The sequence below is a fragment of the Siphateles boraxobius genome, unplaced genomic scaffold (genome assembly GCF_051911475.1).
Source record: "Siphateles boraxobius isolate OS27281-9 unplaced genomic scaffold, OSU_SipBor_1 8, whole genome shotgun sequence".
NCBI classification, from domain to species: Eukaryota; Metazoa; Chordata; class Actinopteri; order Cypriniformes; family Leuciscidae; genus Siphateles; species Siphateles boraxobius.
Window position 1 is genome coordinate 6,919,896 of NW_027509208.1, and position 24,180 is coordinate 6,944,075.

Here is a 24,180-nt window from a genome sequence, read left to right on the forward strand (position 1 = left end):
GCCTAGAAATTCTGTCCATGAAAACTATGAACAGAACCGGTGACAAAGGGCAGCCCTGCCGGAGTCCAACATGCACCGGGAAGAAGTCTGACTTACTACCGGCAATGCGAACCAAGCTCCTGCTTCGGTCATACAGGGACCGGACAGCCCTTAGCAAAGGACCCCGGACCCCATACTCCCGGAGCACCCTCCACAGGCCGCCGCGAGGGACACAGTCGAATGCCTTCTCCAAATCCACAAAGCACATGTGGACTGGTTGGGCAAACTCCCATGAACCCTCCAGCACCCTGTAGAGAGTATAGAGCTGGTCCAGTGTTCCACGGCCTGGACGAAAACCGCACTGTTCCTCCTGAATCCGAGGTTCCACTATCGGCCGTATTCTCCTCTCCAGTACCCTGGCATAGACTTTCCCAGGGAGGCTGAGAAGTGTGATCCCCCTGTAGTTGGAACACACTCTCCGGTCCCCCTTCTTAAAAAGAGGGACCACCACCCCGGTCTGCCATCCCAGAGGCACTGTCCCCGACCGCCACGCGATGCTGCAGAGGCGTGTCAACCAAGACAGCCCCACAACATCCAGAGACTTGAGGTACTCAGGGCGGATCTCATCCACCCCCGGTGCCTTGCCACCGAGGAGTTTCTTGACTACCTCGGTGACCTCAGCTAGGGTGATGGACGAGTCCACCTCTGAGCCCTCAGCCTCTGCTTCCTCAATAGAAGACGTGACGGCGGGATTGAGGAGATCCTCGAAGTATTCCTTCCACCGTCCGACGACATCCCCAGTTGAGGTCAACAGCTGCCCACCTCCACTGTAAACAGCGTTGGTAGGGCATTGTTTCCCTCTCCTGAGGCGCCGGACAGTTTGCCAGAATCTCTTCGAGGCCAGCCGATAGTCCTTCTCCATGGCCTCACCGAACTCCTCCAAGGCCCGAGTTTTTGCCTCCACAACCACCCGGGCTGCAGTCCGCTTGGCCTGCCGGTACCTGTCAGCTGCCTCAGGAGTCCCACAAGCCAACCAGGCCCGATAGGACTCCTTCTTCAGCTTGACGGCATCCTTTACTTCCGGTGTCCACCACCGGGTTCGGGGATTGCCGCCTCGACAGGCACCGGAGACCTTACGGCCACAGCTCCGAGCAGCCGCTTCGACAATGGAGGTGGAGAACATGGTCCACTCAGACTCAATATCTCCAGCCTCCCTCGGGATCCGGTCGTGGCTCTGCTGGAGGTGGGAGTTGAAGATCTCTCTGACAGGAGACTCGGTCAAACGTTCCCAGCAAACCCTTACAGTACGCTTGGGTCTGCTGAGTCTGTCCAGCCTCCTCCCCCGCCATCGTATCCAACTCACCACCAGGTGGTGATCAGTTGACAGCTCCGCTCCTCTCTTCACCCGAGTGTCCAAGACATACGGCCGCAGGTCAGATGAAACGACCACAAAGTCGATCATCGACCTGCGACCTAGGGTGTCCTGGTGCCACGTGCACTGGTGGACACCCTTATGCTTGAACATGGTGTTCGTTATGGACAAACTGTAACTAGCACAGAAGTCCAATAACTGAACACCGCTCGGGTTCAGGTCGGGGGGGCCGTTCCTCCCAATCACGCCCCTCCAGGTGCCACTGTCGCTGCCCACGTGAGCGTTGAAGTCCCCCAGTAGAACGACGGAGTCCCCAGTCGGAGCACTTTCCAGCACTCCTCCCAGAGACCCCAAGAAGGCCGGGTACTCTGCACTGCCGTTTGGCCCGTAGGCACACACGACAGTGAGAGACCTATCCCCGACCCGTAGGCGCAGGGAAACGACCCTCTCGTTCACCGGGGTAAACTCCAACACATGGCGGCTGAGCTGGGGGGCTATAAGCAAACCCACACCAGCCCGCCGCCTCTCACCATGGGCAACTCCAGAGTGGTGAAGAGTCCATCCTCTCTCAAGGAGTGTGGTTCCAGAGCCCAAGCCATGCGTAGAGGTGATCCCGACTATCTCTAGTCGGAACCTCTCAACCTCACGCACCATCTCAGGCTCCTTCCCCGCCAGCGAGGTGATGTTCCACGTCCCTAAGGCTAGTTTCCGTGTCCAGGGATCGGGTCGTCGAGGTCCCCGCCTTCGACTGCCACCCGATCCTCTCTGCACCGGCCCCTTACGTCTCTTCCTGCAGGTGGTGAGCCCACGGGAAGGCGGTCCCACGTCACTCCTTCGGGCTGAGCCCGGCCGGACCCCATGGGGAGAGGCCCGGCCACCAGGCGCTCGCATACGAGCCCCAACCCCGGGCCTGGCTCCAGGGTGGGGCCCCGGCTGCGCCATACCGGGCGACGTCACGGTCCTTGGATGTTTGTCCATCATAAGGGGGGTTTGAACCGCTCTTAGTCAGACTCGTCGCCTAGGACCTGTTTGTCTTGGGAGACCCTACCAGGGGCATATAGCCCCAGACAACATAGCTCCTAGGGTCATTCGGGTACTCAAACCCCTCCACCACGTTAAGGTGGCAGTTCAAGGAGGGGCTTTTGCGGATGATGTTGTCGTGTTGGCCCCTTCACACCAGGACCTTCAGCATGCACTGGGACGGTTTGCAGCCGAGTGTGAAGCGGCTGGGATGAAAATCAGCACCTCCAAATCCGAGGCCATGGTCCTCAGTCGGAAAAGGGTGGCTTGCTCACTTCAGGTTGGTGGAGAGATCCTTCCTCAAGTGGAGGAGTTTAAGTATCTTGGGGTTTTGTTCACGAGTGAGGGAAGGATGGAACGGGAGATTGACAGACGGATCGGTGCAGCTTCTGCAGTAATGCGGTCGATGTACCGGTCTGTTGTGGTGAAGAAGGAGCTGAGCCGTAAGGCAAAGCTCTCGATTTACCGGTCAATCTACGTTCCTACTCTCACCTATGGTCATGAGCTTTGGGTCATGACCGAAAGGACAAGATCCCGGATACAGGCGGCCGAAATGAGCTTTCTCCGCAGGGTGGCTGGCCGATCCCTTAGAGATAGGGTGAGAAGCTCGGTCACTCGGGAGGAGCTCAGAGTAGAGCCGCTGCTCCTCCACATCGAGAGGGGTCAGCTGAGGTGGCTCGGGCATCTGTTCCGGATGCCTCCTGGACGCCTTCCCGGGGAGGTGTTCCGGGCACGTCCCACTGGGAGGAGACCTCGGGGAAGACCTAGGAAACGTTGGAGAGACTATGTCTCCCGGCTGGCCTGGGAACGCCTCGGTGTCCCCCCGGAAGAGCTGGAGGAAGTGTCCAGGGAGAGGGAAGTCTGGGCTTCTCTGCTCAGACTGCTGCCCCCGCGACCCGGCCCCGGATAAGCGGAGGAAGATGGATGGATGGATGGACATTTTACTTTTTGTTTGTCCTTACCTCCTGTTTTATAGCCTTTCTCAGCCTATCCCCTACTCCCATGGTGTGTAAATGTTTAAGATTGCCAGTTGTACATAGGAAACGTTATTTTTGTAAAAAGATATAATTAATAAATTATCTTTTCAAGTAAGATTTTTTTTATGTTCTTGAAAGCCTCTTATGCCCACCAAGGCTGCATTTATTTGATCAAAAATACAGTAAAATTACATGTTACAATTTAACCCCTAAAATCCACTGGATTCGTCTACGGAGCGGAACGTCAGCGTCGCGGATACCGGAGCTAATCGCGGCCATTATAGTCAATGCTCTTAAGTCCACCAGCTGCGGACGCAGTGCGTCTCAGAAGCGTCTCTCCGCTACGCAGAGAATAGGTAGCAGGTCTATTTTCGCCGCTTGCCGCGTCAAGCAGCACAGAGAACATCGTACCGGGCAGGAAATCAGACACAGAACGGCATTGAGGATCCGGTCGATTTTCAAAATAAAACACCCTGTGGAGACTCCGCATCCCTACAGTTTGGACAACAATGCCTCTGATTGGATATTACTCGTTGCATTCGCTGTTAGGCTTGGGCAGCCAATCAGAGGCAGTGGGTGGTGAACTGAACGTGTAATTGTGTAGTTGTTTACTTTTTAATTTTGTGAAATTTAGGCTATACCTACCAAGTAGGAAATAACAACAGAAAAGACAAATAGAAAAAATTCACTTAATTAAGTTATCCACTTACCCATTGTAGAAGCACAAAGATGAAAATTGAAAAAAAAAATCAATAAGGTAGCACAACTGTCCGCGCTGAGCCAAAAGAGGACAAATGAACAACAAATGAACAACAAACAAACAACACTCCGATTCTGAGGAAAAATGAAGTCACCAACGCTCCGCAGCTGAAACGCGTCTGAGACGCTTCCAGAGGACTTTGACGCTGAGGTAGGGACGCATCAAAAACGTGGCGCTGACGTTCCGCGCCGTAGACGGATCCAGTGGATTTTAGGGGTAACTGTTTTCTATTTTAATTTATTCCTGTGATGGCAAAACAAAAGTTCAGCAGCCATTACTCCAGTCTTCAGTGCCACACAATCCTTCAAAAATCATTCTATGCTGAATTGGTCCTCAAAAAACATATTGGTTTTGAATGTAACCCTGGTTCCAAAGAGAACTGAAAGAGAACATTTTCTATTAGCAAAATTGAACAGTTGTGCTGCTTAATATTTAGTGGAAAACAGGATCATTTTTTTTCAGAATTCATGGATCAGAAAGTTCAAGAGAACAGAATTTATATTAAATAGATTTTTTTTGTAACTTTATAAATGACGTTACTGACATTTTTGTTCAATTAAATGTCCTTGCTGGATAAAAGTTTTAAACAAGTTTATGCTGTAATAAATCACATCAATGTAACAGGCAATTCTCCTTGATCCATAAACACCTCCCCCAAAACAAAACTGCTGCTTATGTTGGTGCAGAAACTCATTTATTTCAAGCTTGTTTTGTCAGACCAGGTTACTTGTTTTTCGAGCAAGATCTGGCAACACTGCACAGTGCGCTGTTTTGACTGTGAATAATAGCTTGTGCAGCTAAGACCACCTGACTCTGCAGGAGTCGTTTCCTATAACAGCACATTATTGAGCAGCTGAGAGCCCACTCACACCTTTATAGTCCTTATCACTCCAAGATCAATGACAGGACAGATCAGATCAGATGAAGATAATGCTGCAACCTGCAAACCAGGGTGTGAAGTATCCAAAGATGTACAGTTTTATGTTAACATATCTTTATGCTGCATAGATTGTGTTGTAGTCTTAATTTTGAATTTCAGTAATATAAGATCACTGATTGGGTTAAACAGAGCAGCTGTTTAAAAAGTAAAAAAAAGTAAAGACTGCCATCTGCTGGTGATTGTAAATCTGAAAATCTGCTGTCTCTCGTGGCCATATGGATATAACTTTGTATTTCTCTCCAGCATGCCCAACCATGAGAGGCTCCACACCTTTAGACGTAGCTGCGTCCTCTGTAATGGACAACAACAGTTTGGCTCTGGCACTGGAGGAACCTGATCTTGAGAAGGTAACCGATTTCACATAAGTCCTGTTCATGTAGTATTTCTTAATAAAATTCATAAAAATGAACCAATTTTTTCTTTACAATCAACCCTTTTATAAGTTAAAAAGCTGATATTTTGATTCTTTAGTTTTGGTGGTTAAGTGTGAGGAATATACCTCACATGTGTCGCCACAGAAATTTTGGATGAAAAAACAACAGTTTAAGCACCCTAGATAAACTTCTGATGGTACTGTATAATAACGACTTTCTAATGAGGCTCTCCTCATTTGTAAGAGGCTTTGGATAAAATCATCTGCTAAATAATTTCATGTAAATTAACAATTGATCTAGAAGTCTCTAAAATACTTATGAGGTTGACTGAGCTTTTTATAGAGCACAGCAAGGATCAGACTATATTTCTTGTGATTTAATTGATGTAATGTTTTGCAATGCTTAATAAAGTTTCCTGCCAAGTGGTTGCCAAATAAATTTACCTGAGCCAGTTTTTAGTACCATTTGGATTTCATTTTGGATCCTGTCCATGTGTGCTTCAGGTGGTTACATATCTGGCAGGCTGTGGGTTACAGAACTGCTCAATGCTCATTGCCAGGGGATACCCAGACATTGGCTGGAACCCAATAGAAGGAGAACGCTATTTGTCCTTCTTACGGTTTGCTGTTTTTGTCAATGGTTAGTACTTTTTTCCAATAATACTTGTTTTGGATACATTTTTCTGTCTTGGTTAATAGAAAAAGACTTCATGATCATCATGCAAACATTGTTTCTTCTTTTGTGTGTGTTCTGGTCATCTCAGGTGAAAGTGTTGAAGAGAACGCTAATGTCGTTGTGAAGCTTTTAATCAGGCGTCCGGAGTGCTTTGGACCTGCTCTTAGAGGAGAGGGAGGTCAAGGTTTACTCGCTGCCATGAAGGAGGCCATCAAGATCTCAGAAGATCCTGCTTTAGACCTGCCCAACTTACCTGAAGGTGTTGCACCAACGTAAGAACACTTAATTCTTCCATATAGCTGCATAATCTCCCATTTTATGTTAGGTTTGAGTTGTAGTTGAGATGTCCTTTGAACTCAGGAATGAGCGAGCATGATTTTAAATAAGCAAGTCTGCTCTCTGTTTGGACAGTGTTGGGAAGGATGAAGAGGAGGAGGAGGTTGCCCACATGGGCAACTCTATTATGTCCTTCTACTCAGCCCTTATTGATCTACTGGGCCGATGTGCACCTGAGATGCATGTGAGTGCTCCTTTCTGCCACATTTTATTGATTTACAAAGCTGGGACAAAGCATGCAGTTTCCTTCCGTTAAGTGCTGCTGAACTGTACACGGCCTCACTTTAATGTTATACCGATGCTGTTTTACAGCTTATAAACAAAGGTAAAGGTGAAGCATTGCGTATCCGTGCCATCCTCCGTTCCCTAGTACCCACTAAAGATTTGGTTGGAATAATCAGTATTCCTCTCAAAATGCCGGTCGTCAATAAAGGTTTGTACAAGTCATTAGATGCCTTTAAAAGAGACTGAAGACATAATCTCTGAAACGTATTATGCGCATAAGATTGATTGATGCTATTACTCTTTCAATGTCATCTTCATCCCTACGTATCTCATTATCTGTGCTTCTTGTGCCGCAGTCATTATAACCCTAATGTCTTTTTGTTTAACTCTTCCGGCTGCTTAGATGGCACCGTGACGGAGCCAGATATGAATGCCAGCTTTTGTCCAGAGCACAAGGCGCCCATGGTGCTTTTCCTGGACCGTGTCTATGGCATTGACGACCAAAGCTTCTTGTTGCACCTGCTTGAGGTTGGCTTCCTGCCAGACCTGCGCGCTTCAGCCTCCCTGGACTCGGTAAGGGTGCTCTGCGGAGAAAAACAGAGAAAAGTCGCAGACATAAATTTATCATGCTTTGTGTGAAAAAGCCTAAAAGTTTAACGTGATGTCAACCATTTAACATAGTGGATTTAGCAGTAACAAAAAGTAGATAATGAATACTAAAAAGAATATTTAACCTCTTTAATTTGAATGATTGCTATATATTAAAGAATGCATTTAGTAGTTTAGCATTATTATAATATAATTAATACTTATAAAAATGTAAACATACAACTCAGTTGCCTGATTAGATTTTCGTGTTATTTTGCGTTGATCAGGAGGTGCTCAGGACTACTGAGACAGCCCTGGCCATGAACCGGTACATTGGATCCGCAGTGCTTCCTCTGTTGACCCGCTGTGCTCATCTGTTCACTCACACTGAGCACCATGCAATGCTCGTTGACTCTACGCTTCACACCATCTATCGCCTCTCAAAGGGCCGATCACTCACCAAGGCCCAGAGAGATGCTATTGATGAATGTCTACTGGCCATCTGCATGTAAGAACCTCCTGAAAACCTTTTGCTGAGAGGCTGGGATGGTTTCCTCAGCTCAGTGAAAACTCAAACTGCATTTTCATGCTATAGATAACACTCAGTTAGAGGTTAGGTGCCATCTGATGTTATAGTTTATACTTTTCATCTGATGTTTATACTTTCTACAGGAATCTGCGGCCATCAATGCTACAGCAACTTTTGCGTCGTCTTGTGTTTGATGTCCCACAGCTTACAGAGTACTGCAAGATGCCCATTAATGTGAGTCTAGTGAACCATAAATGTCCATACACTACTGTTCAAAAGTTTGGGGTTGTTACGAAATTCACTAAACATAGTTTCAGAACAAAACTTGAATCTTATTCTCTAGCCAAATGCAATTCTATAAGGGTTTAAAATGCTCTGAAATAGCACTGCAACTGTGCAACGTGACTATTTAAATAAAGTCATAGTCATTCTTTTAAATGTGCCATACACAAAGTGTAATCAAACAAATTTTTAACTTTTTAAGAGCTAAATCAAGTATGCCAGATGCACTCTGACCCACAAGATGTGTTCCATGCCAATTGCATTAAGGACATATTTTGTCAGTGTGTTTACCTGATAACGGGCCACACTTCATCCCTGGTGAAAAGTTCCTCTTCATTACAGTGAGGTCACTCGACTCACAGTTATAACTTCTGTGATTTGACAGCTTCACACACCCTGCAAACACATAGAGCATCTGGATTACACATTTACCTGATGCAACTGTCAATATGAGTCACCACAGATCCTCCTATTCGTGAGCCTTTGATAGGCAGGTGTAAGCAGGTCATATTCTCCTCTCAATCTCAGCACCTTGTCTCTCTGCTGGTAGCGGTCTCACCCCTACCACAGGGCAAAGTTATCAGAAGAGTGCTTGGATTACCATTGAATTATTTAGAAACTGTGTACCAATACAATTCCCCAAATTAAATACAAATACAAAACCAACCGGTATTCTATTTTTTTTTACCCAAGACAATACTTGAATATTAAAGAATGTGCCTGAATGTTTACAGCCTAATCCACATATCTGTTTATCCTTGCAGCTTTTGACGAAACACTATGAGCAGAATTGGAAGTACTACTGTCTGCCAACAGGCCTGGGCAGCTATGGAATGGCATCAGAGGAGGAACTCCACCTCACCAAGAAACTCTTCTGGGGACTTTTTGATGCTCTATCTCAAAAGGTACAAAACATACTTCAGTGTAAATTTGGGGTGTCAATCAAACAAACAATGTATTCATAGTAGTGCTGTCAGTTAAACGCGTTATTAACGGCGTTAACTCAAACCCATTTTAACTGCGTCATTTTTTTTATCGCGCGATTAACGCTCTTTTTGGCCTAGTAAACTTTGTAATTTTTTTTCACATGCTGTTGCAACCATAGACATAATAAATACAACTAGTAACGTTAGAAAAACTATAACACCACACCGGATCTAGCTAGACCGCAAACAAAACAACAGGCACGTCGCACACACTAGTTTGGGCTTGCGAGCCGGCCAAAGAGTAGTAGGCTAACATTACGTTGGGTAGAGTCGGTTGTTTCATGACAATTTAAATTGTTTTCATTGTTTGTTGCGTTAAATCCTACCCAGATACAATAGTGCTATTTTCTGCTTGGCTATTGTGTAGCTCGACTAACAACACCAGAGGAGACACGCTTGATTCCTGCCGGTTCCATAGTGAGAGCGGCGCGGCCAGAGAAATTTTGGGCACTGGGACATATTAAATATATTATAAATAGTTTTTCTGCGTGAGAAATACACATATGTGTTCCGGGAGTGCGTGACAAAAGACAGAAATGAGTGACTGTCACGCTCAATGCGTGACACTTGACACCTGCATCGCATCACGTCCAGTCTGAAATACCACTTGATGGCCAAGCACACAGCTGATGCCCCACTCGTCAAAGACAGTCGACAATGGATGACTTCAGACAGAAGCACTGCACATGGATACCACAACTAAGAACAAACTTACTGCCGATTCACTTTTCCATGTTGATAAAAGCATTAAAATGAGAAAAAAATAATGGGACAAAAAGAAATCAAGGGACATTTAGAATAGATAAAAATGTGCGATTAATTGCGAGTTAACTATGACATTAATGCGATTAATCGCGATTAAATATTTTAATCGTTTGACAGCTCTAATTCATAGTAATGACTTGTAATACAAATTATTATTAATTATTATGACATAAAATGCATTGGATAGACATTAAAAAGGTTGATTTGGAAGTCTGCAATCATTTATAAATTGTTGGTCAAGGTACACTTCTGAGGTGATCCTGTCAAGTCTCACTGTTTTTTTCAACCAAAAAAAATTAAGCAGTTAATTTTAATACGATTCAGTTTTTTAAAAATGCACCTACATTTTGGTAGTAGTGTGATTAAAGAAGTATGAATAATTCAGTTAATTTTTAAACACATTATTTTTTATATTATTAATAATGATAAATGAAAACACTACATTTATAGCCCCACTATAAATGTAATTAAAAGGTATTTCACTAAATGAATTAAACCACAAATACAATATCAAACCTTGCTCTTTGACTTATTCTGTCTTGCAGAAATATGATGCAGAGCTTTTCAAAATGGCAATGCCGTGTCTGAGTGCCATAGCCGGTGCATTACCACCTGACTACGTGGACTCCAGCCCAGGTTCCATTTTAGTTAAGCAGGCCTCTGTGGATGCGCAAGGCAACTTCGACCCCCAGCCTGTTAGCACTGCTAAGTAAGTACCATAGAAACACTGAAAATTGCATCCTTTCATTTGAACTTTATGTGTACTTCATTACATACTGTTTTGTTTTTCAGCATCTCGCTCCCTGAAAAACTAGATTACATTGCAAGCAAGTTTGCGGAGCATACTCATGAGAAATGGTCCTCTGAGAAGGTTGGACAATGTTAAAACTCATCTCATTAATCTTGCGCGTTCATTGTGTCACTAAAGCTCTTCTTCTGTTGAATTAGACAAAGGATGACTGCTTGTTTTATCTTGTATGGTGATAGATCGCTCTTGGCTGGTCTGCGGGAGATAAATTAGATGACAAAGCTAAAACTCATCCGCTTCTTAAACCATACAAAGCACTTAGTGAAAAGGTACACATTTTCTGTATTGACTTTTGTCTCTAACATAAATGCAAAGTTTAATCTACTCAAATATGTCACTTTGTATAGGAAAGGGAGACTTATCGCTACCCTGTGAAAGAGACTCTAAAGAGCATGTTGGCAATGGGATGGAACATTGAGAGGACCAGAGAAGGAGAGGCCAGGCTGCAGCAAAGGGAAACAGATAAACAACGCAAAGTATCAGAGTCCTCACAGGTAACGGAGGACAGAGTTTCTTTCTTTATAGTGTTTATCAACAAATCAATGCATTTAGGACATTGAGTTGCCTCTTCTTCACTTAACAGGGTGAGTTTAATCCAGCCCCACAAGATTTGGAAAATGTTATTCTTTCAAGGGAACTACAGGCAAGTGTGAATCAGATAGCTAAAAACAATACATATCTCATATGCTGTGTATTTAACCGGTAATCATTTCAACAGGCAATGGTTGAAACAGTTGCAGAAAATTACCACAACATTTGGGCAAAGAAGAAGAAGAAGGAACTTGACAGTAAAGGTGACGCTTTTCTCCTGGAAAAGTCTGTTTGGCTCAATCCTGTCTAAGCAGTCCCATGTGCATTGACTCATTGTGTGTTGTCATTGAAAGGAGGAGGAAATCATCCATTGTTGGTACCGTACGACACACTGACAGCGAAGGAGAAGTACAGAGACAGAGAGAAGGCCCAGGAGCTCTTTAAATTTCTACAAGTCAATGGATATGCCATCAGCAGGTCGGTGCACTAAACATTTTTTTCTTGTAAAATCAGAAAAAAAAAGAAATATGTAAGAAATAATTAAGGAAATTTTACTTTTAATTCGGCATGGTGCATGTATATATTAATAATTATAAATAATAAATACAAAATATTTCTATTTCAAATAAATGCTGTTCTTTTAGACTTTCTATTCATTCACAAAAAATATTAAGCAGCACAACTGTTTTTAACATTGATAATAATAATAAAATAAAGGTTCTTGAGCACCAAATCAGCATATTAGAATTATTTCTGAAGGATCATGACACATTGAATGATTCTTTTACTGTAATTTTTATTAAATAAATGCTGCCTTGGTGACCATTAGAGCATTCTTTCAAAAACTAACCGAATTATTTGATTGTTATTATACAAAACATCCAAATGATATAAATAATCCAAATGAAACTTAGATACTAAACAGATATAAGAGTTATTCAGATAATAATAATTATATACACAATATTTGGCCCAGTGTTTACACCATGAGTAATATTTCAAAATCCTATTAAGGATATTTTTCTTACGTTTGTACAAACAATTTTAGTACTGTGTTGGGTCGCCACTTGATTTACAATCTGGGTCTTGAAGCACTGTATTACATGAAGTGTGCAACAGTTTGTGATCTCTTTATTAATGTTTTTTTTTCTGTATGCAGAGGTCTGAAGGACCTGGAGCAAGATTCCTCTTCTATGGAAAAAAGGATTGCCTATAAGTTCCTCAAGAGGCTCTTGAATTATGTTGATTCTGCACAGGAGTTTATCGCCCATCTTGGTGAGAAAAGATGAGAAATATACTGTAAACAATTAAAGATTGATATGTTTACATAAAAAGTTGATCAGTTGTTTTCTTTGCATAACATTTTTTTTAGAGGCTATGGCTACCAGTGGGAAGACAGACAAATCTCCCCATGATCAAGAGATCAAGTTTTTTGCTAAGGTAGCATTCCGTTTTCAAGCACACTCTTTTACCATATGCAAAACAGTCTTCAAACTTCATATTTTATGGGAGTTAGAGGCCAGTTTTTAAAAGGTTTTTCTCTTGATCGGTTAAAACACAGGTTCTGCTGCCCCTCATAGACCAGTACTTCAAGAACCACTGTATGTACTTCCTGTCAACCCCCAACATCAACCTTAGCAGCAGTGGCTACGCATCCAACAAAGAGAAGGAGATGATCACCAGGTGCTGCAGTTACAACTCTGTTGTTTAGAATGAGACAAAATTAATCCATATCATTATAAATGTTTGTCCTGAGAAGGTGCAATAATAATAGATAATTAGTTAACTTTCAATTCATAATAGTATAAACTTTTCAATATTTTTTAATCTCTACAGGATAGAGTATAGGATGGGGGGGGGGGGGTATATTGCGTAGCAAAGAAGTGTTCATATTTGGATGCAACAATTGTTTTATGTACAGTACTAACTTGAACCATTCTTTCTTAGTCTTTTCTGTAAGCTGGCAGCCCTTGTCAGACATAGGATTTCACTCTTTGGTAAGACATCTCAGAGCATTCAAACTCTTTTAAAATATGAGCTTCATTTTTCCTGGCTATTCCTCATGTCACTGATTTAAGACTGTCTGTTCTTTCAGGAAGTGACTCCACCACCATGGTGAGCTGCTTACACATCCTGTCACGCTCACTGGACTTCAGGTAGTGAGCAAAATCTCAGAGCAATACGAATCAGTCAATGGTGATTGATGTCTGAGTTGTTTTGATCTGATTCTGTTCTTACTGTAGGACTGTGATGAAGTCTGGCTCAGAGCTGGTGAAGGCTGGTGTCAGGACTTTCTTTGAGAATGCAGCAGAAGACCTGGAGAAGACTCTGGAGAACTTGAAGCTGGGGAAGTTGGGTCAGTCACGCTCTCAGATGAAGGGCGTTACCCAGATCATCAACTACACCTCAGTGGCCCTGCTGCCCATCCTGACGATTGTCTTTCAGCATATCACCCAACACCAGTTTGGAGCAGAGCTGCTATGTAAGTGAGCTAAGATGTTAGTCTCATGAATTGGTTCTTTTTAGTGAATCTAGAACATACAGTGCAACCGGTCCAGCCAAAAAAAATTGGATTTGCATGCCACTATTTGCTCTTAAAATGATTATATTCCTTAAAATATTTGTGCTTGTATGTTTTAGTGGATGACATTCAACTGTCCTGCTACCGCATCCTGACCAGCCTGTACTCATTGGGCAGTGGCAAGACCATCTATGTGGAAAAGTACAAAAAACTTTATTTCTGAGGGAACTTTTTTTCTGATGGAGCTATCCATTTATATGAGACCAATATGTTGGTTTTTACAGACAACTACCCTCGCTGGGTGAATGTTTATCTACTTTGGTTGGAGCCATGCCTGTTGCTTTTCTGGAACCCCACCTAAATATGCACAATCCCCAATCTGTCTTCAACACCAAGACACCAAGAGAACGAGCTAGTGAGTATATTTTTTTCAGGATCTGAGACTATTTTAAATCATTTGGAATTCAGTAAGAAACCAGACAATGAAAATATAGTTAATTTGCAGCCAATCATAATAGGCAACTTGATCTTTTGATGACAGTGGCTTATTTCTTTTTCTAAAGAAAAAACATAATTTCAAAAATGTTTTACAGTTTTGAGCATGCCAGACACCGTTGATGAAATGTGTCATGAGATGCCTCATCTAGACGCCCTAATGAAGGACATTGGTGACATTTCTGAATCTGGAGCACGCTATACAGAGATGCCACAGGTCATCGAGGTCATCCTTCCCATGTTGTGTAACTACCTGTCTTACTGGTGGGCAAAAGGTCCAGATAACTCCCCAGTTGGTGCCAATTGCTGCACAACTGTCACATCTGAGCATCTCAGCCTCATCCTGGGCAATATCCTGAAGATTCTAAACAACAACCTTGGCATTGATAACGCCCCCTGGATGAAAAGACTTGCAGGTGAGGGTGAATTGAATTGGAAATGATGTTTAGCCTGCTTTAATACAGGATGATTACAAAATATCAGGACAATTGTCAAATATCTGTCAACTCCCTCATATGTAGTATACACCCAGCCGATCATAAGCAGGGCTAGCGCAGATCTCCTGAGAGCGCACTTCCTGCCAACGCTGGAAAAACTGAAGAAGAAAACAGTGAAGATAGTGACTGAGGAGGAGCTGCTGAAGGCTGAAAGCAGGGTTGACACTCAGGAAGCTGAACTGCAGATTCTGGATGAGTTTGCTGTTCTCTGCAGGGATCTGTATGCCTTCTATCCAATGCTCATTCGTTATGTGGACAACAACAGGTATTTATGCCGTAACCTGAGAGGGAGCTGCTAAACTTGATATTCAATAAACAAAAATGAAAACAATCTTTCTTTTTTTGTATTTTTATTGATTATGGTTTTATTTAGTTATTCATTAAATAAAAGTCCTCTTTCTGGAATTTATTGAAAATAAAACAACAGCTTTCCAAAACAATGACCATCTCTCTTTTGACAATCTAGATCAACATGGCTGAAGGAACCACATTCAGATTCAACTGAACTTTTCAATATGGTGTCGGAGATTTTCATCCTTTGGTGTAAATCTCATGTAAGTTCTCTGTATTGCTACAAAAAAAAAATTAAGGACTTGCACATAAAAGACTTCCAAAAGCTGTTTCTGCTCTTTGTCCATAGAATTTTAAAAGGGAAGAGCAAAATTTTGTGGTGCAAAATGAAATTAACAACCTGGCATTCCTTACTGGAGACAGCAAGACGAAGATGTCAAAGGTAAGTATGTTTATAAAGTAATTGTCTGCTATAATAAATTGTACCCAAAAACTCTGAGCTAATTACCCAGTAAACATGTGCCCATGAAAACAAAAAGCCATTATAAGATCTATAGAGCCATATGTGTTTAAGATATATTGCTTTGTAAAACTAGTCTGGAGGTCAGGACCAAGAGAGAAGAGGAAAAAAAAGAAAAGGAGAGTTGTACACCATCCAGACTTCCCTTATTGTAGCAGCTCACAAGAAGATGCTGCCCATTGGCCTGAACATGTGCACTCCTGGAGACCAGGAGCTCATTTCCCTTGCCAAGATCCGTTACAGTCTGGTGAGTGTATGTGTTGTTGTCTTAATTATGCTCGATAAGTGATCTCCAACAAGCCTCTAACAATAGCCTTCCTTTAACAGAAAGACACAGATGATGAGGTTAAGGATTACCTGAGGAAGAACCTCCATCTTCAGGAGAAGGTCTGGAGTAGCAAAGTCTAACATACTTGATTAGATGCTGAAATGTGGACATTGGCCTATTGTTTTTTCTTGTCTCATCACAGTCGGCAGATCCAGCAGTGCAATGGCAGCTGAACCTATATAAAGATGTTGTGGTGAAGAGTGAGGGAGCTCCAGACCCAGAGCACAATGTGGAGAGAGTTCAGGCCATTTCTGCTGCTGTCTACCACCTTGATCAGGTACAATAGGCATACAAATTAAATCCACCATGCTCATATAATGCCATTAAACATCTGCCTACACCGGGTCAGCAACCTTGTTTATTGGGAAACACTTGACACTTAACAGGTTCAATTAGTTAATGTATCAGTTACCATGAACTAACAATAAAACAATACCTTAACAGCATTTATTAATCTAGGTTCATGTTCATTTTCATGTACATACTCAATGCTATTAAATGTAACATTTTAAGTAGGTTTGGGAAAATAAAACATTATTTTCTGCAATTCATATTTGCTGTTTAACACGTTATGTTAATAATGTAATAATGTTAAAAATAATTAACACAGCATACATTTTTTTTCACTTCCTGAAGTACAATAACTATGCTAATGTCTTTCATTTACATCCTTCGGCTAGCGTTACCGTGTATGATCACACTATCTGTGCGCCGCTCACAGCTTTTAAGTTTTAGGTACACTTAAATGAAAAGTTGTTATAATTTTTGTAATGTTCTGTAATTGTTAATAAATGATAAATAAAACTAATATGATAATTTAGCCGTCATTTTGTAGTAGGCTTACTTTATAAAAAAATGCCATTAAACAAATATTGAATATGTAAAATACTGTCTTTTATGTTTCTTCTACATCAATTTGGAGATTTAATGTGAAAATATATTTATAACTCTCATGTTTCTTTAATCGATCAACAACCCTAATTTTATTAATTGTATTTTGTATCATGAACAGGCACTTACTATGAACTCCAAATTGTGATTTGTTTATCCAAAAGATGTTATCTTGATCTTATTTAGTGAGTCTGTTTAGTCATCAACACCAAGTAGACTTATAAATAATTTTTTTCAGCATTAACCATTTATTTCACTCTCAGGTTGAGCTGCCACTTAGGAACAAGAAGATGGTGTTTCAGAAGCTGCTGTCAAAGCAACGAAAGCGTGCCGTAGTGGCCTGTTTCCGAATGGCACCACTCTACAACTTACCAAGGTATGTTCTTGGAAGTCTTTGTATTAAAATTCCAACTTTGCAATATACATTCACAGCATTCAGCTTTAAAATGTACTGACTCAATAGACAGTAGATACTTCTGAAAGTTTCCTTGATAGCTATTCCTTCCTTCCAAATGCATCTGAATGCATTCGGTACTCCCTCTAGTGCAGGGGTCTCCAACACGTCGATCGTGAGCTACCAGTAGCTCGTGGCCTGATTGGAGGTAGCTCGCCAAGACAATGGCTGCATTCGAAATCGCATACTTCCCTACTATATAGTAGGCAAAAAAACGTATATGACAAAAGTATGTCAAAATTCACAGTACTCATAAAAGAGTAGACAAAAATTACCCGGATGATCTACTACTTCCAGCAAAATTCTGAAGTGTGCATACGATGGACACTTTACTATCCCATGAGGCCACGCTATAGGATTTGTGAATGGCAGTGAAGCAATGCAACTGAAGCTGGTAAATCACATGATAATGATAACATGGCAAATGTAGAATGTCCTGATTACATTCATACTACACACATTCGAACTATGTAGATTAGTTTTTTTAGCGGTCATGAAGTAATTACTTATTCAAAATAAGGAAGCTATCTACTCGAGAGTATGTGATTTCGGACACAGCCATCATTTTCATCCAGTCAGATTGAGCTAATATAGACCGTTGTCCCACCCTCTCCATTGCAAATCAAGTATGTATTTGACTTATCGACCATGAGGTTATTGGCTTTATTTATGAACAGATGTAATTACAATATAACAGAATAACAACCAACAACAGGGGGGGGGGAAACTATCAGGAAGTTTCACTCAAGCATGTCATCATGTTTATATGGCTACAAGGCAGTATTAGCTAGAAAACTTTGTTTGCATCTGGATGATTAAAGACACCGTTCAAGTGAAGAAAAGGGGAAAAAAAACTTGCTATTTTCATGAGGAATGGGAGAGTGAGTTTTTCTTTACAAATATAGGCTAAAGATTTGTACAGTAATTTGAGCCTCTTGGCTTTTCCATCCAAGTTGCTCTTTTAAAATTCAGAACAAATATTATCGTTTCGTATTTTAATTAACATTGAACCCGTATTTGATTGTCGCAATCCAAAAAAAATGCTGTAAATATTGTTCAGCATTAAGCAAAACTAGAAAGAGTCTCATGCAAGCGAAGCATGCAGTGAAGGCTTTGTTTTTGTCAAAACATGACGGTAGGCAGAGTGCTAAGAGAAATTAGATTAATGAATGAATGAATGAACGAACGAATATCTAAGAGGGAACCAACTGTCTTCAGAAAAGTGGTATTTGCTTTACATCTTCCCTCCGTGCAATGCCTAATAAAGTAGTTTATAAGTGCAGCACTGCTTTACAGAGGTTAAGGGAGGGTTCACCTAAAAATGAAAATGTTATCATTATTTACTCACCCTAAAGTTGTTCCAAATGTGTATGAATTTCTATCTTAACACAACAGAATATATTTTGAACAATATGGTCACATTTCTATCGATAGAAATCAGATAGAAATTCATACAGGTTTGGAACTACTTGGGGGTGAGTAAATTATGACAGAATTAAAATTTTTGGAACTATCCATTTACTGAATAAGAGCTTTATTTCTTCTCTTCCATAAACGCCACCTACTTGCAGATAGTAGGTTTACATTTTTGTTTAGACCAATGTGAAAATCGGACCAAATGTTTGTTGTTAATTTTAACCTGTAGATGGAAAATAAGATAATGTGCATTCTAATAATGTAGAATTGGGTTATGTTTATGAATTATTAATGGTGCACATAAAATGCCTATGATTTATCATTTTGACTCTTTATATAAAACGATTTAAAGGCTGAAATGTGAGGTTTAGCATTTTATAGATTTATCATTTCATTTCCAGCACATTTTAACAATACCATGATAACGTAAGCATTTTGATTACTATTACCATTTATATGAGATTTTCATACCGTTTCATCTCTAGTTATGATGCACTATAAAAAACAACTGTAGCTCTCAGCCACTTTCATTTTTAAAAAGTAACTTTTAAATTAAATAAGGTTAGAGACCCCTGCTCTAGTGTCATTCTGTTTAAATGTGTTTTATTGGTGTTTTTCCGTGCTCCTTTCTTCCTCCTCCTAAAAGCTGTCCCTTTCTATTGTCTCCATAACACACTTCAGATACAAAAATAATAATTACTTCCTGAATGGCTATCGGTACGTTTGGCTGGAAAAGGTGTACCATACCTCCAGCTTTGACCGTCTGTTCTCCATGCTAACGGTAATGTGAGACTAAGAGAACTCATGATCCCAACCTCCTCCTCCTCCATTCTCCAAGCTAAGGGCTGAGCACAAGCATACAGTTAGCGCCGCCACTCTGAATGGTCACCTTCCGTTTCCCACGGGTCTCTTAACTTTACGTAGCGACAGGCAGTTTCAGAGTGGGTTCAAGGTTGTTCACCTGATGAGTTCTTTGTGATAAGTCTTCATGCAACAATGATCATTTGGTAGCTGTGCTTTCATGGAAGTCCTCATTAAGGTGACCAGTCAGATCAGGCCATGGACTGTACATCTTCCTCTCACACCACAGAATGCACCTCCTTCCCTCATCTTCCTCTTAACCTCCCTCTCCCCCCCCCACTTCTCAGGCATCGCTCAATTAACCTCTTCCTCAGTGGCTATCAGAGACTTTGGATAGAGACAGAGGAGTACTCCTTTGAGGAGAAGCTAGTGCAGGACCTGGCAGTAAGTACCGGGCTGGCATCAGCGCTGCCCCGTGTGCTGTGTGTGCCCGCTGGTGCCTTCTCAGCGGCCGAATGCTCTACGGCCAGCACCGTGCCTGCTCAGGCGCGGGAGCACGTCTCTGCCCGCCTCATGTACTCATCCTGGCCTGTGTTCAGCTCTGCTGGTTGCGTGACACACTACAGACCGAGGCACAACAGCCAAGGCATGCATGAGTTTCGGCTGAGCCTCAGTCCCCGCCATCTCACTAGAAAAGCAGTCCGTTTCAGCGCAGCTTTGGTAAGAGGGGCGGACGTTCCCCGCGACGCTCTGATTTGTTCTTTGGGTGTCGTCTTTCTTTCATAAGTCTCTGTTGTGAGAGTCGGTGGCATGTTCACCTCATGTAGAGATCATGTCTCAGCTAAAGTTTAGTCTGCGCTCTAAATTGTCCCATCTGATTTGTGCGTCTTAAATAAGAATATATTTATTCATTAATGAGCTGGAAACATTTTGAGCACTAGTTAAATATTTAACAGAATTAATAAATATTATTATTATTATTATTATTATTTTTAATGGTAAACTTTGAAAATTTAGGCGCTCATTATTAAAAAAGACACCCTTTTAGTAATATTTAATATTTGTTTTAATAATGAAACAAGTTCATTTACATCATTATGTAACACTTACAGTAACATACACTGCAAAGCCATTTCCATTGCCGTGTCTCCATGTGAATTTGCATGTTTATCCTGAGCTGGTCATTGGTCCTTGTGTAATTCTGGAGCATCCCCATTGACCATGCTCAGACCACGATGTCATCCGAACAAGTGTTTCTCAGCTCAGGCTCAGTGGACTTCCAGGATCCAACAAATTTAACCCAGTTGTGTAGCACATCTGATCCAAGTAACATAGCAGTAGTTTCTTTCTTTGAAGATTTAAAATGTTGATTTAAAGTGGCTTCACAGGACCTGAACAGAGAGACACTGATCTCGATTACATTTAAGTGTGTCTTTGTGTAAAATATCTGCATGTCTAATTTAATCCCTTGTCACAAGATCAGGAAGCAAAGTATTTGAGTCGTAATGCTGAAAATGACTGGAATTATACTAATTTGCATAAAGTGTCACATGTGTTTATTTCATGTTTATTCTCATAATGAGGAGAACAGATTTTCTGTTGTATTTTTAATGAGCTTTTTTGATGTATGTGATGTTATGGTTTGATTTGATTTGATTTGTAACACTATATAAGATATTTGTTCTGGGTTGTGCACCATTTAGATTTGAGAATTTAGCTCCTAAATTAAAAAAGTTAAGCAAGATGCAGAAAGTAATTATAATTTGATTTTAAGGAAGTAGAATGGGAATGAATTTATAGAAATTCATACTCGTTTTTTTTATACATTTCATTTTTCAGGATGAATTATCCATAAACATGTTATCACACACGCAACAGGAGATATTACCAAAAACATTAGATAATGGTGACTTTAATGTATTTAATATATACTTTATTTGCCAGACTGCTATGATTTACCTGTTCAAAATGTCAGACTCCATGTAGTGATCTGCTCTTGAACATTTTGTAGTTGTGTTGGACACAGGAAATGTGTAATGTAATTCAATAATTTCCTTTGCTTGTAATTCCAATTTCAAATTTCAGTTAATCAAACCTTGGGTCGTGACCTATTGAACTCAAATTTACACTCGTTGATTAAAATGGAGCTAATTCATAAATTCTGAATTTAGCATAACACTGGCAGTGGAGCAGATGAGCATGGTTTTAGTGAGAGAGTGATTGAAGTGTCAGAGTGTGTTAGTGCATCGTCATTTGCTTTATTTGGATTTCAACTGGTGGGTGTGCTTATAAAAATATAAATGACTGGTGTTAAAGTAACCAAGGTTTATAAAATTAGAACTCTGATTATAGCAAAAAAAAAAAAAAGTTCACAATTGCTTGTGTGGAGTCAAGTTAGAGAGAAAGCTGGTGATCAACAGATTATAGGAAGTGCAGTCTTCATAACTTCAGGGGCTCTTCCTGCAGAAAACTCCTATGGCTGTGGTAGAGGAAGAAGAGGAAGAGGAAGCAGAAGTTCATCCAGACCCTCTTCATCAGCTCATCCTTCACTTCAGCCATAATGCTCTGACGGAGAGAAGGTGATGTTTTCATATATCTGCTTTAAAGATTATAGAAGTAAATACATGCTCATTTAATAATGGATAAACAACTGATTTTCTTACTGTGTTTTTGTAGTTTCCTAGAAGAGGATCCTCTCTTTATTGCATATGCTGACATGATGGCAAAAGTCAGTGTTGTATTGAATCCCATTAATCCTTCTAAATTAAATTGTAATTGTTTTAAAGAGTTGATATTCAATCAATCAATATTTTAATTTACAGAGCTGTGCTGAGAATGAGGAAGAAGAAGAGGAGGAAGGAAAAGAAAAAACTTTTGAGGTATTCAATTCCTGAATTAAAAAGTAATGCATATGGATAGGTACACTCCTCTCCCATATGTGCCAGGCATGGTTTATCACAGTGTAAAGTACTATTCAGAGCACCAATGCCCAATTGGACAAATTTTTTCCCCAGACAGGAGCGACTGTTGCAAACATTCACCACTTAAAAAGCTCTCAAGACTAAAATAGACCCTGATCCCTTGCTAGCCCTCTGTGGGGTTTCCTCTAGACATGCTTTAACAGCCCAAGATCGCAAGGTTGTTGCTTTTACTACGATGCTGGCCAGACGGGCTATCCTTATTAAGTGGAAGCACGCTTCTCCCCTGACACATGACGGGTTGATACAGGACATTTTTTTTACTGTATTAGACTTGAAAAGTTAAGATACTCGCTCTCTGGCTCACTTAAATCCTTTATAAGACTTGGAATCCCGTTTTGAACTACATTAAAGGCCTACATTGCTCACTGGTAACTGACAACAAATAATATTTGTCAGCTATTAGACACATTCTTTTCTTATTCTATTTTATTAAAATTTTCATTTTATTTGACCTTTTCTCTTTATTTGCTGTTTTATTGTCCATTTGAATTAAAAGGGATCATGGAAGTTATTAATAAAGGATCATTAATGTACCAATCTGCATTGTCACACAAAACACCAATAAAAATTATTCATATGATGTTTCATGGACTGTAAGCAATATTCTGGTCAATTTTAATGCGCTTGTCTTGTCTCACAGGAAAAAGAAATGGAGAAGCAGAAGATTCTGTACCAGCAGGCCAGACTTCATGCCCGTGGGGCTGCTGAAATGGTGCTACAGATGATCAGTGCCAGTAAAGGTACACTTCTCTATTTCTGACCTGCTTTCGCTCTCTTTCTTAATCCATTTGATTTTCTACAGCAGCATTTGTTTGTTTACAGGCCGACTTGGTCCTATGGTGACTGGCACCCTTAAACTGGGTATTTCTATCCTAAACGGAGGCAACGTTCTTGTCCAGCAGGTAAAGAGCTTGACTGGGCAGATCATGTTATTTTGTCCCACAGAGGATACTGAGCTCAGTAAATACTTGTAATTTATAATGTTTTAGAAAATGCTGGATTATTTGAAGGAAAAGCGAGATGCCGGCTTCTTTAAAAGTTTATCTGGACTAATGATGTCCTGCAGGTGGGTGTGAACACAGACCTGCAATGATTATCCATTTGACCCTATATGATTATTTATTTTGACAGTATCTCTTTATCTCATACAGTGTGCTGGATTTGAATGCATTTGAAAGGCAAAATAAAGCAGAGAGTCTTGGAATGATGACTGAAGAGGGGTCAAGTAAGCCAATAAGCTTTATTCCTCTCTATCTGCAATTTTTTAATGAATACCATGAGTGATTAGTTAATGTATTTGATAACAACATCTGCATAATATTTGTACTGCCATTATACTACAATACAGACAAAAGTTTTTGGCAAAGTATGGCCTTTTTTAGTACCGGTACTATCAGGATTGAAAGTAGTACCAGTTCTGGTCCTTCCTTTGGCTAGCTGGCAAATGCTGCACCCTGATAACCTTGTGAAGTGCATTGTTAATGTGTGTACATGGATTCACTGCAACAGTGGAAGTTGCAGTATTCTTCTCATGCAATGTCAAATGTCTATGGGATACCATTAACATTAGGGGCCCTATTTTAATGATCTAAGCGCTTGGTCTAAAGCACACGGCGCAAGTGCACATAGGCCGTGTGCGAATCCACTTTCGCTAGTTTAACGACGGGAAAAAAGGTTGGCTCTCCTGGTGCATGGTCTAAAAGGGTTGTCCCTATTCTCTAAATAATGGGTGTGTTTTGGGCATTATGTGCAATAAACCAATCAGAGTCTCATCTCCCATTCCCTTTAGAAGCCAGTTGCGCTCACGCCATGCGGATTCGCTATTTACAAAAATACTG

At 41.1% G+C, this 24,180-nt stretch overlaps 1 protein-coding gene across 4 annotated transcripts in view; it reads left to right on the forward strand.

Moving 5' to 3' along the window:
- ryr3 (ryanodine receptor 3) overlaps positions 1-24,180 on the forward strand; it is a 115,132-nt gene that overhangs the window by 76,542 nt on the left and 14,410 nt on the right. For all 4 annotated transcript variants that reach the window (XM_077220385.1, XM_077220386.1, XM_077220387.1 and 1 more), the window contains 40 exons: positions 5,292-5,395; positions 5,926-6,061; positions 6,186-6,369; positions 6,509-6,617; positions 6,746-6,866; positions 7,062-7,231; positions 7,534-7,754; positions 7,919-8,009; positions 8,822-8,962; positions 10,354-10,517; positions 10,601-10,679; positions 10,796-10,885; positions 10,964-11,110; positions 11,200-11,259; positions 11,335-11,410; positions 11,501-11,624; positions 12,307-12,422; positions 12,520-12,587; positions 12,709-12,830; positions 13,095-13,144; positions 13,243-13,303; positions 13,391-13,629; positions 13,788-13,869; positions 13,953-14,083; positions 14,262-14,579; positions 14,685-14,925; positions 15,127-15,214; positions 15,301-15,393; positions 15,548-15,718; positions 15,799-15,858; positions 15,942-16,076; positions 16,954-17,066; positions 19,709-19,805; positions 21,828-21,940; positions 22,038-22,089; positions 22,184-22,240; positions 22,983-23,082; positions 23,165-23,244; positions 23,332-23,408; positions 23,494-23,567. In XM_077220385.1, coding sequence (XP_077076500.1) covers positions 5,292-5,395; positions 5,926-6,061; positions 6,186-6,369; positions 6,509-6,617; positions 6,746-6,866; positions 7,062-7,231; positions 7,534-7,754; positions 7,919-8,009; positions 8,822-8,962; positions 10,354-10,517; positions 10,601-10,679; positions 10,796-10,885; positions 10,964-11,110; positions 11,200-11,259; positions 11,335-11,410; positions 11,501-11,624; positions 12,307-12,422; positions 12,520-12,587; positions 12,709-12,830; positions 13,095-13,144; positions 13,243-13,303; positions 13,391-13,629; positions 13,788-13,869; positions 13,953-14,083; positions 14,262-14,579; positions 14,685-14,925; positions 15,127-15,214; positions 15,301-15,393; positions 15,548-15,718; positions 15,799-15,858; positions 15,942-16,076; positions 16,954-17,066; positions 19,709-19,805; positions 21,828-21,940; positions 22,038-22,089; positions 22,184-22,240; positions 22,983-23,082; positions 23,165-23,244; positions 23,332-23,408; positions 23,494-23,567 — 4,755 coding nt within the window. The remainder of the gene's footprint in view (positions 1-5,291; positions 5,396-5,925; positions 6,062-6,185; positions 6,370-6,508; positions 6,618-6,745; positions 6,867-7,061; positions 7,232-7,533; positions 7,755-7,918; positions 8,010-8,821; positions 8,963-10,353; positions 10,518-10,600; positions 10,680-10,795; positions 10,886-10,963; positions 11,111-11,199; positions 11,260-11,334; positions 11,411-11,500; positions 11,625-12,306; positions 12,423-12,519; positions 12,588-12,708; positions 12,831-13,094; positions 13,145-13,242; positions 13,304-13,390; positions 13,630-13,787; positions 13,870-13,952; positions 14,084-14,261; positions 14,580-14,684; positions 14,926-15,126; positions 15,215-15,300; positions 15,394-15,547; positions 15,719-15,798; positions 15,859-15,941; positions 16,077-16,953; positions 17,067-19,708; positions 19,806-21,827; positions 21,941-22,037; positions 22,090-22,183; positions 22,241-22,982; positions 23,083-23,164; positions 23,245-23,331; positions 23,409-23,493; positions 23,568-24,180) is intronic.